The following is a 12,040-nucleotide window of genomic DNA, read 5'->3' on the forward strand; positions in this document are numbered from 1 at the left end:
TATAGACAGGAAAGAAAAAAATATCATACACTGCGTACATATAAAAATTGTGTATATGTTATCAATTAATAACTACGTATTGAAGTAATCCAGTAAAACTGTCTTATGTTATATTTATAATACATTATTACAACAACAAAATGTAACGTTCTCGCACAATGTCTACTTTACAATAATACACTAAACAATTAACTAACAAGAACACATTGTATCTAAAATGCTAATTTATTACATTAAAAAAACTAATTCATACAAAATGCATCCTTAATATTAATAGCACATCGTTTATATTTAACCGTAAGCTCCAATTTATTGTTTTGTTTTTAAGTACCTAAAAATAATGCATTCATAGTCCCAGAGATGACCTAAAACTTCCACGGGCACATTCCATTAAATAAATTAACATATTTAAAAAAAAAATCATTCAGGAGTCATTAATAATGTATGCTAGCCATGCTCCACAGTTTCACTCGCGTTAACGTTTCTATCGATTGGCCGGTGGCCAGTACGTAAAGCAAAAATATGTATTATTTTCCTGAGATTAGTGCATGAAACATACAAAAGCTTTATACTATTAAGTAAGAAATTATAGCTGAAAAAAATATGATGTTTAACAACCAACAAAATTATTGAACATACATTAAAGAACCGCCGAATATGTGGAACAATAGAGAGCTGGCGATCCAAGCAGGCAGCTTCGGTCTGTATAGCCTCCTTTAGGCATAGGTTGTATTTCGTAGCACAAGCAAATTCGAATTCAATTGGAAAATAAATTAGTATTGTGTGGGACAGCGCCTTGCCTTTAAGGCTCAGGTGGCGCACAGTTTGTGAACGAAATGAACAGTCCTGAATACATTTGGTGCGCATTTAAGATTCAATACCATAGAGAATCTCAGTCCTGATGAAGTTGACGTTGTATCACACTGGTATCCTGTACTATGACAATCCCTTACAACTTTTCACCCCTTATGTACAAATTACGACTTAATTTGTATACAATGAACATTAAACTTAATTTATTGTAATCAACGACAACCAGCCCCTTTACTACCACCTTAAAACATGTTTTGTTTTAATATTGTTCGTATTTTGGTTCAGAATTATAATCCTCATTATTTAGACGCCAAGGTCTATCAAATTAACTGCAATCTAGAATAACAATGCTTTAAGCGATGGTAGTAAGTCCTTGGGCAGACCTGCACGTTCAATTTTTTTTCAACGCAACAACACAGATCCTTCGAAACACACATAAAGCATGTTTTGTATGCACGAACGTAAATATCGGAGCCTCCTCAAGATAGATTAATTTCACAACGCACAATCGCAAAGTGCGTCTGTCTGTCTTCTGCATTTGTCGTAAATTATAGCATATGAAATTCCGCAGGGTATCGCCTGCATCCATCCAATATTTTGTTTGTATACTTAATAGTAACGATACGTATCCGTAATTATCGAATACGTAATGGTTCCATAAAGCTGTAATCTATAATACTTTCATGTATAAACTATTCATAAGAAATCTCCACCGTCTTTCAGTCTACATAATATAACTAACTTACATGGCTTGTAAAATTTATAATTTAAGTTTATTTTGTTGAGATTCTTTCGTTAATTAAATACAGTTTTGAGTCAGTACTTTCACTAATCACATAACACACTGTAAACTTATCGCATATTACAAGACGAGCTGCGAGTAACACATTTTTCTAACATATTTGCAAGCTCGTAACCGCATTCCAATTTTATTAACAAGAAAGACACTGTAACACCATTGTAAAATGGGCTTTATTATCCATATTTAAAGCTTTCTCTAGCTTCGGCTCGACTCGTCTAGGTGGATTTTTTTTTACCCCTTGATACAAAAGTACTTTATTTTACTCGCTCACTCTTCGACTATTTATGCTAAATGTAAATCTCTTGCATCCGTTGTTCCGTTGATGCAGAAAGACGGAGCGACTTTCAAACACACATTCGTATTATATTATGGAAAAGATAAGTACGATTTTTTGTACAATATTTGTTTGTAATGTCTTACACCTCATCTGCGTTTTATTCTCATACCTGAAACACAGAAACCGCTTGCGATTTTAAACCGCCCATAATTTAATAGTTACAATTCTTAACACATATGCTGGAAAAAACCCGCAAGTGAACTCCTACACAAAGTATAGCTAATATTATAAACTATTTTCTATTATTATATTCGATTTGTGTCCCAAATTGAAATTGGATGCGTATAACAGCTATACTTATTATTCGAACTGTGATGTTGAAATCTTGTTAAAAAAATAAACGCGAGTATTTCTTTTGAATCTAAAATTACTGAATAATAAAAAGTGATATTCAAATATTCGAAAAATAACTATAAGTACCACTAAATTACCACTAATCGTAAAACCTTCCGTTCTTTACATTAATCGATAGTAATTATTACTCTAATTACATATTATTAACAATATTGATTGCAAACAGAGTATCCTACACGCGGAATAAGTTGACCGCCGACTGCCGCGATCAGATTGTAAAGAAGTGCGTGCACACAGAATTAGATAGAAAATCTATCAAACTGCAAATGTCGGAAAATTCTAAAAGATTTGTAAGCTCGGAATCGAATTACGAATTAAGTTACGAAAAACTACCTTCAAAGTAAAATATATCTTGTACACCTTACATTAAAGCTGAAATTATCCTACACTTTCAGAGCGCAACGATTGAAAATCAGAAAAATTATTTTGCGTCTGTAATACGAGCAGCATTAAGTACATTCTCTTTTGGCTTAATAATGTTTCGATAACCATACTACTATAGTTATCTTTAGGATTTTATCTAAATATAAACAATATTAGGAAATGCATTTAAACAATGTAACAAGTTATATATGAAATAATAAGAAAATTAGTCATTATTATTAGCGGTCTATGATTGACCTTTTCAATCATTAGGCCTTATACACTACGCTGGCCCAGTGCGGATGGGCGGAAGCCAAATTCCTTTGAGAACTTTATGGAGACTACTCAGGCAGGCACGTTATAGCAAGTGATATTTAATTGCTAAAGTGTTACTTTAATTGCGTAGATTTTTAAATGAAAAATTAATTATATATTTTTAAATAGACATGCCAAAATTCTAAATTGACAGCGTTTTGCATCTCAAACTTTCAATCTGCTTACATGGTCTCGGTCAGTGCATAATTGAAAGACTTTCTTCCTAACCCCTTTTTTTTATTATGCTAAACAGACCAAATGTTGTGCATTTAGTTCACGCCTCAACAATTTAATACGCTAAATTGCTGTAATCAAATTCGATTACATTAATCGAATTAAATTTGATCTAAACAAAATTCAACGAAGGAAGATAATTATAGTAAACAAATTTTGGGACAATATTTGCATGCGAGATTATAAGACGCACTACAATTTTTTTTCATTGATTATCTTTTTTCGTCTACCTTTGTTTACTAAAATATCCCTAGCACACAAGAAGTTTGTCCCGATTACGCTAAACATACATTCTATAGGCGGTATAAAATTAATTCATATAACTGAACCTAAACTCCTCGTATGCGAAGTGGGTTCACCGGCAACTGCCGACATGGCCACAGTGTTAGATATTGGTTCCACATCTCCAACCAAATGTTCGTGACTAGTTGTCAAACCACCGCCATATTTGAAACTTCTTCGTAAACTCGAACGTATACTTTTAGCTGAATCGCTTTTCCTTACGAAAGACCTTCGCAGGAAGTCTCGTGTTAGTGTCAAGGAGTTACGGGATGACGTCGGTCGGTTTCTGTTGAGTTGTTGATTTGTGTTGAGCGGTCGATTTATGTTGAGATGTCGGTTCATGTTGATTTGTTGATTGGCGTGTATCGTTCTCGTGTGGTCAGTTTCGTCTGTTATGGTGACGGATGGTGTGGTACCACTGTGATGCGATTGTCGGTCGACACTTTCGCTGAGTGTGATGGGTATTTGTGATGTATCGCCATGTTGTGATTCCGTTCGACTCGATGTTATCCTGCAAGTTGTTCAAATTAAGTGTTTTAGCGTTTTATAAAAGTTGCAATTTGCTGGCTACAAAAGTTGCAATATAGCTAGTAAAGCTATAAAAGTTGCATCTTGTCACTTATAATCAACAGTTAAAATAATACCAATAAGTAATAATGCCATTCTCGCATTAATAAAATCAGATAAAAGGGTTTTACACCAAATAAAACAAAAGGTGTAATTTAGTCTCCAAAGAGGAGAGTCTCATGACCAGAGAGAATACCCATACTCACGTTAGACTCGGCTGCTGTAGTGGCGCGGGCGCAAAAAACATAGTATTTTTCTGTCTGCCAAAACCATTTATCATCCAAGGTCAACACAACATAATAATACATCTTATCTCCTCAAAGTCCCAGAGCTTCGTCGTAGAGTATTAAACAGCCTCGCGTCCGTAGAACTATGAAGGACGTATAAAGAAGTCTGTCGAAAGCATACCTCATCCAAGGTCAACACATAATCAGACATCTTACCTCTCCAAAGTCCTAGAGCTTCGTCGTAGAGTAATCGCTCTTAAGTCCGTGGCAGTTCAATGTGAAGGAGTCTTCCAAAAGCACGCTTCATCGAAGATCATTTCAACAGAATATAATACAGCTTACCTCCTCAAAGTCCTAAAGCTTCGTCGTAGAGTATTGAGCAGTCTTGCACCGGTAGCTGTGGAGTATGAAGGCGGCGGTGTGTATTTGGGTGGTGGGTCGGGAGCCGGATCCAGGCTCGGCGCATCTCGAGTTACGGCTGCTGTTGGAAGTGTCTCACCGGCTTCGTTCATACGCGGCCGGTAGAGGTTTTGGACGCGCTGTAAAATAAGTTTATTTTTAAGACACCGAATAACTTCATGGTGAATTGCTTTTTTGCTACTCACCATGTCATCCAAGCACTCATTTGAAGCATAATCCTGGCAGCGTGCAAGAATAAAATGTATTGAAAATTAACATATACGTAACGTTCGATCCCACAAAATATTGTGTGGAAAATATTGGACTGCACGGATCTTTATAGATGTACCAAATATTCGTTTCATCATAATAAACCCTTTACCGGCCCACTACAAAGCACAGCAGGGGTATTACGTATCTCGCGACAGGCTTGCGACAGGCGCAAATCTTGAAATCACTGCCGTCAAACGTCACTTTTGTTTATTTATTGTATGGAAAGTGACGTGTGACAGCAGTGATTGCAAGATTTGCGCCTGTCGCAAGCCTCTCAGAACGAGAAGTGGTCAGACCGTAGTCTAGAACCCGCTGGCCAAGTGCGGTTTGCACGCCGTTGAGAACATTATGGAGAACTCTCAGGCATGCAACCCTCGCGTTGTTTTCCTTCACCGCTTAAAGCAGGTGATATTTGAGAACTGCAAATAAATATCCTCGCAATTTTTTGGCAGGTTTTATGCAGTTAACGGCATAAACACATGTCTAAAAGTTACATTTTTGGTAACTTTTCGAACGATTGAAATCCGCATGCATTTCATCTCGCACAGTTTTTATCAAACCACAAGTTGCACGCACTCTTTAAAATTGCTTGTGTTACAGAATAGCTAAAGAATAATTCCGTCGCTTGTTTTAGCTAGCTTTTTGGTAGTTTGGCTGTTGGCCGCAGTTCATAAAATGTATAAGAAGTTTACCCGTCAGTTTGTACCTTTTTAAGGTTATTATGGTAAGCTTAATAAAAACCCACCTCGAGTATATCAGGTGGTCCCTTGGAGATGAAGCGCCAGGTCTGCACGAATGCCGCCAAAGGTACCAGCAACAGGGCACCCTGTTGTAACACTACGGCCAATTGTCGAGTCCATATCGGCCAGTACCTAAAGAGCAATAAAATACTAAGGTACTTTGCTTTCTGCCTCGTTGACCTTGACGACTACCCTATTTGGCCTGCCGTATTAAAGTACTATATTTTTTATTATTACTTTATATTTATTCTACCACAAACAAAGCGCAACACTTATTTATTTATATCCTTAGTATACTTAGTTTACTTACACCTAGCCAAAAAGTATACTAACTCAGTTTCAGATGTACATTAACAAAAATTATTAATTATCTATTAGATCAATGATGTAACATTAACAATGAGTGAACTAGTATAAAATTAGAAGCGATAAATAAAACGCTACAAGACGCGAAGTAGTCGTTGTTCCCGTGATACTAGTAATGATGTAATATCTCATGAATCACGCTGTCCATTAGTAAAAACCGAATGAAAATCCGTTCGGTAGTTTTTGAGTTTTACGCGCCCAGACAGACAGAGAGACGCGTTAGGGGACTTTGTTTTTATTATGTAAAGATGTAAGGATTCAAATTTGGCTGATTAAGTTATAAATATATTAATATAAGAAATAATGATTACTTACCCGATTGGTTTTCTCCAACTATACATTTGACGCTGTTGTCCCACGCGGAAATCCATAACGCATACCGCCTGGAAAAAAACAAAAGTAAAAATCGTAAATAGCAAGCATAATTTATTAATCGCTTTTAATTTCATTTTCGTGATGCAGAAGTCCAGATCCCGTCAGTTGGCTATGGAGAGACCAATGTTCGGAGTATCTTATAGTGATTGAATCAGAAATGAAGAGTTCCAGAGATAATAGAACCAGAGTTTCGTCCATTATTCGGATTACGTGTAAATATGGGCCGAGCAACTCAGTTTGAGAAAATTTGTTTTAATTCACCGAAATTGAACTAGAAAGACCGTTTTCTCAATTTGAATGTTTAAATAAACAGAACCAAAACCTTAACTGAAACTATTTCAATGCCAGGTTTATTGGAGACTGGTTTGAATTTTTTTTCCCGGCCGTAATGATGTAACTTGAAACTTTCTGAAACTTTTTGGAGATAAACTTTTTAGTCGCTGATTCGCACATAATTACATCAGAGAGAATGAAGATACAAGGAACGAGGAAAACATTACTGTATTTTTACATCTAATACCTCTACCTGGGAGGCTGGGAGCCTATAAATACTTACGCATAATAGCACAGGTAAAACAACGGTCCAAGTGAAGCTCAGCAAAGCGGCGAAGGTGGCGGACAACCTCGTCCTGGTTGAGTAAAGTGCCGCCACAACTACGTCCGGGGAGTACGGCCGCCCGCGCACCACAAACACGCCAATCGCCAACGCCACTTGCACCACACATTGCCACCAACAGCCAACCCACACGTAGTCTATGAAATGGACTATTTTTATACCCGCCTGTAAAAAAAATACCGACTTAAATCATATTAACAACTCTCACGCAAAAACGTTTTTGAAATTATTTGCCTCAGCTTCCCGAGAGGATGCGTACACGCATTTGACAGCGTAAAAACACGGATAAAAAATGTTGAAAAAATAACTAAGTAGGAACAGGACATAAGTTTGACGAATCGACCAACACTCCTCCACTGGTGGGAGAACGGTGAGTGCACGGGTCAGAGTCAAAAATATCATTATTTTTTATAGAACACATTTATGATGCGTACATTATTTACGTCTCTCTTTAGCTGCCCGCACACAGTTAATTAGAAAATTGAAATCTCATGTCTCAGTGTTTCTGGTCACACTCCTATGATTTTTTTATATGTATTCGTTACGTTTAAGAATAGGTCGTTAAATATACTTCATAACAATAGGTTTATTTTAGGGTTTCCATGTTTTTTGTTTTTTTTTTAAATTGGCATCAAATAACTATAACCCGTCGGATCCGGCAGGTGGCGCTTCTCTTAGGTATGTTCCCTAAGATTTAAGTATTAATATAAAGATATAAATTATCATCATAGTAAATAAATGCGGTATTTGACAGTTTGACAGTTCAAAAATAGGAGAGCTCCGATCGTCACCATACTTTACAGTATTACTCGCCAGGTCAATCCGGAGATTCCCCGAAAGTTTCATTGAAATCGTTTCGGAGCCTATACGGAACATACCCAAACACTTTATCTTTTATATACAGATATACTCACGTCAGTACACAGAAGCAATCCCATCGCAAGCCCGAACACGCAGCTGAGGAATGTAATGGTGGTCTCCCACACGCGCAGTGCTTGAGCGTTGATCGCCATTATACCAGTTATCACGCAATGCCAGATCGCCAGTTGCTGCGCGATGCCGAACATTATGAGGATGAAGTAGAATATAACTGCCCATGCGGGTGATAGCTGAAAAGATGGGCATGCACCACATATAACAACAGCTTTTCGACAGAGCTCGTCTGGGGAATAACTATTACCATTCGTATTTCCGTCGCCAATCTGCATTGCTAGAAATGCAGTGTTCTGGTCTGTAGATTTATTTATTTATTTATATTCTTATTCTAACACCATGATTACAGAATACTTAAACCTAATGCGATAGTGTAGCTTTTTAAAAAAAAAAATCTTATCATCCTTATGCTATATCCTATGCTATTTAATTATCTATTCCTGTAACAAATAACCCACATTGCGATCCTTGTGGATTCACTCAGAGCGCAACAATACAAATCATTACTCTGATATGACATTGAGGATTCGGAGGGCACGCGTCATTGGTGCCTCTTTTAATAAATTTGTCCGCCCAATCGGTACTTGCATCAGTGACGGCCGTCGCCTCCGCCTCACATATCCCTCGGGAACACACAACCTTACTTGTATAGGGTCTGATAACAATATATAAACAAAATACTTATATTATAATAACAATTAATCTAAATAACTTACATACATATATAACTTAACACCTTATTCTAATTTACTAATAACAATTTGAACATACAAACATTCACACAAAAATATATATCAACATTCACAAACTTACATTTACGATCGTACCTACCGGTGTAATTCATAGTTCATACCGATCTCGCAGTTGAAACGCACAAACTCCCGACTGGTTTTATGACGTCGTCGTTCACTTGTAGGTGGTCGGTACACTAACCGCCTGCCGGCAGTTCGCTATTGGATTCGTGCACCAGTCGTGTCGCTCAATGTAAAACGAATGTTATTGTATTTCTTATCGGCTCTAAACAATATTGTTAATATCGTAGTGAAGTGATTCTGAACTACAAGTGTGTTTAACATTTAAAGCAAACCTAAACGTCATCGGAAGATCATAACTCACAACGCATTGCCCCGCTAAACTGGTGACCCTTGGATTATTTTTTGACCTTGGAAGAGGTCATTCGGGACCGCGTGGAGGAAGCTGCTGAACACCTGTATATAGATCGTTGTTGCTAGTTTAATAACAGGCACATGATGCCGTACGGTGACAGCAGTTCAGAATACAATTGTGACCATCCCTACTATTTCCGCGATTTTTTTTTTTCTTTTTTTCTGATTGTGTGTAGCTGATTAACCCTAATGAATTTAACAGCGTAACGCGGGCTTGTTGGCGAGCCTCGGAATGCGGCTCTGCCAGGAAGAGTTTGAACCCTAGGGCTCGAAGAAGCGAAGGGATCGTCGGCCTGCGGGCGCCTCATGTGAGGCCGAACCTCGGCGACTATTGGAGTGAAAGGGTTACGGACGGTTCTTTCGGCGAGTGTCGTACGAGGCGACTAAGGGAACGAAACGGGGAGCGGGCAGCAGCGTCCTCTGTGCTACTACTACCATATACTGCGATCACCAATATGTCTGTTACGGGTAAACCTTCCCGTTTGGAGGGGCCTCTAGTCCTATAGACTGTTATATAGGCTATTCATGACATGAGGCTTAGCAAAAAAAAAGAACACTATGCAATTTTTATATATATGTAGGAAATATATCAATATCGACTGGGAATACTTAACTACCTATTATAACAGTTAATATATAAAAAAAAAATATTAACCAATTACTTTAATGAAATGTAATTATTTTATATTTTGTTAATTTATAATTTACATTATAAAAACATAAATGTATTGCTTTGTCAAATGTATATATGTATAAACATTTGACAAAGCACTCGGGGCTACTGAAGACAGCGCCACTTACGCATAAGTAGAAAGTAGAAGGAAAGTTAAAAGGCAGTAAAAAAAAAAAAAAGCAATGTAGCATAACCATATCACGACAACCGTGAGCTGGCACTTAGCAGAGCAAAAGTCGCATAAAGAAGGTCTCTGACACCATGTCAGAGGATAACTGAGTGCGAAACAAAAAAAAAAACATGAGCCGTAACATCTAATCATCCTCAAGTTGATGGACACATTGTGGCACGTTGCTATAAAAAACCTTCATTTTTGAAACTTCCTAGACGTAGTTTTGATACTCCCAAGTGAAATTTCAAGGACGCATCACGTTTCTGAATATTTTGTAACACGAGAGTGAAGAAAGTTATAAACGAACAGAGAAAGAGAAAGAGAGCTTTGACGCAACGAGATTTGAACAAAAATGAACAAAGTATACACTACATACAGTGGCGTGCACTTCATACATGCGCAATAGCACTGCCTACCCTAAAATTAATACATAACTCGTATAGGAGGAGAATTTTTGCCGTTTTATCCAATTTTTCTGCTGTATGCATACCCTGGTAAGAAACCTAGTGCACGCCACTGACTACATACAAAGTAATACAATCAGATAGTGTTGTAGGCATACGCGATAAAACAATATTGGAGTAAACCGCAATTATTCGTATTTGAGATATGAATATTATAATATCATGTTAAACATATATGGTCCTTCGGGCCGGATTAAATTAAATTTTGAAGGAGTTCTAGGAAATTATTAGTATATCTATCAGCAAACTGTGCAAAATCGAAGCATTTGCTAAAATGAACGATATCAATACAGCATTCGATCGCGTCCACACAACGTTTTTTCTAAAAGTAAAATGTGATGTGTGTGTGTGTGTGTGTGCGTAAGAGTAAAATCTACCCTATTAGACATAATATAATATTGTATAATACTTACAACATTCGCTGGTAACACAGCTAAAGTAGCGGGTACAATTTGCGTCGCCAATTGCAAGGGTTGCCAGCCGCTCAAAGTGCGCACGTTGTTGCCAGTTTTCCACACCGTAACTCCCACCAAGCTGCCGTAGTGACCCATATATCTTACTGGGGTAGATACAGTGTTGCCAGGCAAAGGTTCCGACATCGGCCAGAGGAATTGTGATGATTTTATCGTTTCTGTTGGTAAAATGGGTATGTAGATGATTTTTGAAATGGCTTTAAAACCCTAGCGAATAAACAGAGTTTAAAAAAAAAAACTTTTTTAGACGACTAAGAAGAAAGAAAAAAATATTTTCTTTAACGTTTTTAAGTTGGTAAGTAAAATTAAAAATTACTTTCTTTGTCTAAAGTACCTAGTGATTTACGACATTTTACTGGGCACTGATTTAAAAACGTAGAATAGATATATTTCAACCGAATTGATAACCTTTTCAAGTCCTTTAAAAAACAAGAGCATTGCTGCTACAAGTATTTTAAATCTAATGAACCAAATTAAAATTTATAATTAAGAAAATGATTTCATTGTTTTTTACACATTTGAAAGAAAAATCAAATATCGTTATAAAGTCAATAAAAGATCTCCAAATACTATTCAATATTCACACATATTTTCGTTTGCAGACAAGAAATAATGAATAACTGCGAAGAAATGTTAATCACATAAACAACAACAAAATCAAACTTACCAAAACTACTAGGTACAAAATGATATCCATGGTTCTTCAATATTTGCACACATGTATTGGCCAAAAACGACCCAAGCAGGAGTACCGCAAATGTAAACGCTACTATACAAGCGCTCTCCTTCTGAAGCATTATGTTCGTTTTGTTCTTCGCGTCCTTGTGGGACGTGAGTTGCATAATGCATGCCCCGAGCAGACCCCAGGTCAGGAATGTCTCTTGTGCAGCCGCCGCCCAACTCTAAAAAACAATTGAACATTTAAATTGCCGTTAATCCCAACCTGCTAGTGGTCGAGGCATCCACTAACACTCTCGACCAAAATTCCGCTGTCATTTTGAGACGTTCCAAACACGTCTGTTACGACCCAGATGATCAAATTACAACGGACAATGTTTCCCAAAAAGACACACAATTAACGCCTGCACAGCGTGTT

The 12,040-nt window shown here is 37.2% G+C and overlaps 1 protein-coding gene across 3 annotated transcripts in view; it reads right to left on the minus strand.

The window, feature by feature from the left end:
- The window catches only part of LOC120629767, a 23,729-nt gene continuing 11,689 nt past the window's right edge, over positions 1–12,040 (minus strand). For 2 of the 3 annotated variants that reach the window (XM_039898796.1, XM_039898795.1), the window contains exons 7-15: positions 11,612–11,846; positions 10,885–11,102; positions 7,978–8,172; positions 7,004–7,228; positions 6,388–6,455; positions 5,712–5,838; positions 4,900–4,932; positions 4,637–4,833; positions 1–4,011 (exon numbers count right to left, since the gene is read on the minus strand). In XM_039898796.1, coding sequence (XP_039754730.1) covers positions 3,534–4,011; positions 4,637–4,833; positions 4,900–4,932; positions 5,712–5,838; positions 6,388–6,455; positions 7,004–7,228; positions 7,978–8,172; positions 10,885–11,102; positions 11,612–11,846 — 1,776 coding nt within the window. In that variant the 3' untranslated portion in view covers positions 1–3,533. The remainder of the gene's footprint in view (positions 4,012–4,636; positions 4,834–4,899; positions 4,933–5,711; positions 5,839–6,387; positions 6,456–7,003; positions 7,229–7,977; positions 8,173–10,884; positions 11,103–11,611; positions 11,847–12,040) is intronic. The other variant, XM_039898797.1, reaches the window with a different exon arrangement.

This window comes from Pararge aegeria, chromosome 15 (genome assembly GCF_905163445.1).
Source record: "Pararge aegeria chromosome 15, ilParAegt1.1, whole genome shotgun sequence".
In the NCBI taxonomy this organism is placed as follows: Eukaryota; Metazoa; Arthropoda; class Insecta; order Lepidoptera; family Nymphalidae; genus Pararge; species Pararge aegeria.